Genomic DNA, 5,685 nt, shown 5'->3' on the forward strand with positions numbered 1-5,685 from the left:
ATGAGTCTTTATTGGAGAGTAATGAAAGTTACTCCTCATCATCTCGTATCTTAAGACAGAGTGAACTCTGGAGCAATCCTACACTCTCAAAGGCAGGCCCAATTTTCGTAGCAGACGAAATTTTTCCCCCACTGAAATAGCTCTATAGGACAAAATGTTGATCATCGTGCACTCAACATGGTACTTTCGCATAAACTCTGGTTTCAAATGTCGGGTGTAGAGAGAGTCTGTGTTGTTGTTGAGTACCTTGTTGTCTTAAGAGGGAATAATGATAGGGTATGTGGTCAACAAAGACAGACGCAAAGGAAGATATGGCTTCGAGCAATAAGGACTTTTGGTAACTGTCGAAGCCCTATATCATACTGCGGCCCCTTATTTTGCGCAGTTTCATTTCGAATTTAAGCTTGAAGATTTCCAGTTTCCTCGTACTCGCAAATTAGCATCTTTGATCCCCACCAACGTCGGTTGGGTTCTCGGTTTTTGGTCACCAATCTCTCTTCCCTTATCGGGCCAGCGGTTGTTGGTGGGTGCGGGTTTTTTTAGGCGCGAGTTTAAAGTTATCCCGCCAAGAATACCACCATTTCAAATCCGCAAACAGAGCGCGGTGGGATTTAGCACCAGCACCACCGTTCAAACGTTTTTGGGGATCGTTAGACTACAGTCTTGATTCGTATACTAGATTTGTCCCCGCGTCCATTTCAAACTGAAAGCGATTAAGGATGAAACCGCCAAAACTCCGGAGAAGCCAAAACCAAAAGCGAGACGTTCTATTGTAAGTACCAGAGAGGATTCATCCGAATTTTCTTAATGTTTGAACTTAAGTTTAACAGTATGTTACTTAACCCCAAAATTGTTAAATAACATAATACGAGTCACAAATTTTCTATCTACGCTTATACCAGTTTTGATTTTTGCGGAACTTTCTCTTAAGAAACCATTGATTTGCATGTTAGTTTTGAAACGGTAGTTATTTAGCCTTGTTTTTTATAAGACTAACGCTGGTGTCGTTTTGATATATTCCCGTTTAATTAATCATTATGTATATTTATGTTTTCGACTCAATATGTTTTTGTCTCGCAAATTTGGTTTGTAAAATGATCGCAATGTTAACTATCAATCAGTAGCAAATTGTTTAAATTGTAGTATTTAAATTGCTTCCAATGTTACTAATTATTTTGACTGATTAAAAAAAGGTGCCAAGGTCGACTGATATATATATATATGATTATTAAATATGATCCCTATTTTTCGAGAAAAGTAATTAAATTCAAGTTTTTTAAAAATTTTATAGCAAAAACAAATTCAATTTTGATAGAGTAATTAACGTTTTAGGACTGATTACAATTTGTAAAATGAAAATGTTGCTTTAGTAGGAAACTGATGTGGTAGGTAAAAGATTCGTGTGTTTAAATATTATTACGTATAGGCCTAAATTTAATGTATATACTTGAACTTTGCGTTCAATTATTTTGATCTCTTAACTATTTAAGTATTTTTGTCATGGGTTTATAATTTTGAAATTTATAATTCAGTTCTTGCGTAATTATTTCAAAGTCGCATCTTCGAATTTTTTTTTCATTTTTTTTTGAAAAAGTTACAATTTGTAATAATTTTTAGGCAATATATCTACTATCAGTGATGGTTTTATAACGTTATATTTATCAGTGAAACCTCATGAGAAAGAAAACAAGAATTAATAAAAACCAATCTTTTGTGGAATTAAATTTATGTATAAACCAAAAAAAACCAAAAGGAAAAAGAAGAAAATAAACGTTTCTAACAAAGAAGTTTATTTTTGACATAAACATTGCACAAGATATTTAAAATTGTGTATTCATCCGCACTAGCCTCCTCAAGCGTTCTTTAAGTTGAATTTAAGTATGGATTCATAAAAAAATCGAGATATTATAATTGATTTGTTTAATTTAAAATCTTCTTTAAGCGAATTAAAATAATTATTTTAATTTTATATTTCCTATAAAATGAATTAAATTATTTTTATTTAAGTTCTCTATTAAGTTAACAAAACTAATTATTTTAAATATTTATTACATACGAAATGGATTTAATTAATTCTCTTAACTGATGATGCAGTTAATTAAAATATGGAATAATTTGAAATTATTTAGTTGAAACTTTATCCTCCATCGCCATTCGATCTATTTTGCTAATTTACATAAATAATATAACCAGGGATAGATTTAATTTTAGTAGTAGGAATGGAGAACAGAGTAATGGAATGTGGGCGCGCGTCAAAGTCCCGGACCCCCCTTCCACGGGACGGAGAGGGGGGTATGAAGGAAGAGGCGGGTCATGGCGACAGAGGTAAAAAGGAGTAACGTATTTTTCGCCGTCCCCGTCAGCAACGTCATCAAAACGTAGTTTAAAACTGAGCCAATAAGATCATTTAAACTTTTCGTTACGTATTGGAGGGAGCCCCCCCCCCTTTTAACTCCAAGATTTATAGGACATTGTCCACTGGAGTGCGCAAAAATAGTGTCGCATCTTCATAGTCAAGTTATCAAAAATTCTGAAAAAATGTATTGGTCAACTGTCCAGTGACCCCCTTTGTTTTTAAAAATTATGGGACATTATAAAATTGTATTGGACAATGTCCAGTGTCTTGCGCTTATTTCCGACCCTAGTAACGATATTACAGCGATAAACCTCTTTTTCGTGAGTATAGTTGATTCCTGAAGTTGTCCGGGCACCGACCACCTCTTTACGGTGTCTTTATTGTTGTTGTTGACGTCACAAAGGCCTGCCGTTTGTGTAGATTTTGTATAGGGGTAGTACAAAGTAGTACGTATTCAAAGTCTAATCATTCTGTTGATGTGTCTTACAGAGAAACCTTCGGCGGAAGCGACATTTCGTGGCTCGGAGTATTTATCATACGATCCTTTGATGAAAGCTCCGATCATCGGTTCGAGCGATCAGGTGTCGTTGTACTTCAAGAGGCGGCAACCGAGCGGCATGTTGTTCTACACGGGCGACAACGAAGATTACATGATGCTCAGTTTGAGAGACGGCGTCATCGTCCTGACCGTCAGGGTCAGCCTCGGTTCCGGCTCCGTCGAGAAGGCCGTCAGACCCGTCAAGGTCCGCTTCGACGACAATCAGTGGCACAAGGTTCTCGTTCAACGAAAAGTTAGAGAGGTAAGATAGTAACACCCCCTGCGGACAAACATTGTTTGTGGAAAAAATAAATACAATTGGGTTTCATAAACGTTAGCTCCGTAGGATTAACATGGTTCAAGAGATACGAGGAAATTATTTGAGTTGATTATAGCATGAGTTTATAAGATACGTTTCAGAAGTACGTCACTTCCTATACTTTGTAATTCTACTGAGAGACTTACAGCTCGAGCTAGTTCGAGAACGACGGAAGCGAGAATTATACAGGAAACTCTTCCCGGTTTTCAGTCAATAAAAAGATTGAAAAACACCCGAGCAAGTAGTATAATAATAATCATAATAATTTGAAATTGGATTGTGTTCCGCATTCCGGGGTTCTAAAGGAAAATGGTCATTTTCGAACGTTGCTGCAGATTTTTGTAAATTTATGTTCAAAAGTTGGATAAAAATCAAGAGTTCAATCATATAGATGGTTGTAACTTGCAAGGTCTCGGTCTAATATTTTAACAATTAAATATTGTCGTACCCGGACATGTATTTCATTGCACCCTATGTAAATCTAAATAGTGACGCAACATTGTCACGTAAGATAGTGTACATATGTCACAGAAAATTGCCCAACCAAAAGTTATCTTTAGAGATGGTTAAAAAATTATTTATTATTAACAAACCCAAAATGAATGCAATCCTCATTATAGCCGTTATTGAAACAATGGAAGTGAAGTTACAGGCATCTTTAGCCGCGCAAAAATTAGCATCAACTCCCAAGTCCTGAGAAAAGATTTCAAAAACCATCACATTATAAAACTAAATGCTCTAATTATTTGCCTTTTTTTAATCCATGCTGTAACTATGTGTAAACACCCCTAGGCCTAATTATACTTACATTAGCGTGGCTCACTTCATTTGCTGTACTTGAGATGAGCAAGGTCAACTGTAACATTTTGTTATTAAATAATTTCTTGTAAAATTTGTTTTTGACTAAGTAAAATAATTAATCTTAGAGTTTATTTTCTTTTTACCAATTTTATTTCATAATCAAATTCAGAGTTAAAATGGATCAGAAATTCATCTTTCTTTCTTTTAGTTTTCAGAAAATAATATGCTCCTGAAGGGATAAAAATCAACTTGACATCATTTTGGAATTTTCAATAGCCAAATTCCACCAATAGCCAGCGTGTAAATCAAATATTCCCATAATTTTCCTATATAAAAAACTTGCATTATTGCTGGGGACAATAGATTAATATAAAAATTTATTCTTGTATGATTAACTTACATATCTAAAAAGCGTGACATTTTCCAGCCACTAGTCTTACTTAGTTAATTTACAAATAGCCTCTTTGCCATAAACCGGTACTAGTCCTAAATTTAAATCCAAAAGGCTAATCAGCAATGAATTTCGTGAAAGTCCCAGTTCGAGATTAATTTACTTATTTTATTAATTCATTTGGCTTTACAAAGTATACATCCGACAAATTAAGCAATATTTTGATCCTGGCGGAATTTCATGTTGACCCTTAAACACATACATACTTAGCGAACTTAATTGACCTCTTGTCATACTTCTAAAATTGATTTTCCCATAAAATCCGAGATGAGGAGAAATAAAATTAATGAACATACTATTAAAGAAATATATTAAAATAAAATAAAATGTCACATAATTGGGAATCAATTCGAATCAACACGATCTGCGTTCTCTTTCGTATGCGTCAACACGTGACGCTTCAACGAAGATTTGATGGCGAATCTCTTCAGACACGTGGGACATTGATGAGGCTTTTCGCCGGAATGCGAAACCGAATGACGATAGAGATCTCCCCTTCGAGAAAAAGCTTTGCCACATTCCTGGCATTGAAATGGCTTTATCTTTTCATGCACTCCACGAATGTGCATTTGAAGACGGGCTTCGATGTTGAACACCTTTCCGCAATCTTCGCATTCGAATCCATTTTGACCCTGAAAGATTAATTATAGAAATCCCCGATCAAATATATCAAGGACTCATGGAGTAGCGAGTTCGTTTGCTGACAATTCACTCACGGTGTGGACAAACAAATGGGCTTTCAATCCACCCGCTTGAATGAATTCTTTTCCACAATATTCACATTTATGCGGTCGAACTCCAGTGTGAATTCTCACGTGACGGTTAAGGGTTTCTTTTAGGGAGAAGCTGGCGCCGCAATCGATACAGACGTATGGTTTTTCACCGGTATGTATTCTCCCATGCTTAGTGAGCGCCCCCGTGGAAGGGAAGGCCTTGGAACAAATGTCGCATTCGAATGGACGCTCGCCAGTATGAGTGCGTTCGTGAATTTTAAGCAGAGATAGTCCATGGAAATGTTTGGTACAAAAATTGCACTTGTACTTTTTGGGTCTCAGGACTTCCCCAGCATGAGTACGAAGATGTTCGTGAAGATTGTCCTAAAATGTCAACAGAAATTACAATATTTAATTTTATTTAAAAATGAAGAAAGCTAAAAAATATTGTACTTAAATAAAAACATAAACTATAGTGTACAACGTAAATATACTAAACCATAGTAA

At 35.5% G+C, this 5,685-nt stretch overlaps 1 protein-coding gene across 1 annotated transcript; it reads left to right on the top strand.

Annotated features, from left to right (window-relative positions):
- The first annotated feature begins 713 nt into the window (after positions 1–713).
- LOC149691222 (uncharacterized) lies at positions 714–3,910 on the top strand. The gene is made up of 3 exons (XM_089869503.1): positions 714–772; positions 2,846–3,147; positions 3,834–3,910. The coding sequence occupies exons 1-3, from the start codon at positions 720–722 to the stop codon at positions 3,908–3,910; spliced, it is 432 nt and encodes a 143-aa protein (XP_089725629.1). The 5' UTR covers positions 714–719.
- The last annotated feature ends 1,775 nt before the right edge of the window (positions 3,911–5,685 follow it).

The sequence above is a fragment of the Phalangium opilio genome, unplaced genomic scaffold, assembly GCF_054372755.1.
Source record: "Phalangium opilio isolate 3A_F unplaced genomic scaffold, DU_Popi_V2 ptg000026l_1, whole genome shotgun sequence".
NCBI lineage: Eukaryota > Metazoa > Arthropoda > Arachnida > Opiliones > Phalangiidae > Phalangium > Phalangium opilio.

Excerpts from the sequence above, each read along its gene's own strand:
- LOC149691222 (XM_089869503.1), top strand. The coding sequence starts at position 720 with ATGAAACCGCCAAAACTCCGGAGAAGCCAAAACCAAAAGCGAGACGTT. Across the intron at positions 773-2,845 it reads CAAAAGCGAGACGTTCTATT|AGAAACCTTCGGCGGAAGCG; the intron begins GTAAGTACCAGA and ends TGTGTCTTACAG. Across the intron at positions 3,148-3,833 it reads AGGTTCTCGTTCAACGAAAA|CCGTTATTGAAACAATGGAA; the intron begins GTTAGAGAGGTA and ends TCCTCATTATAG.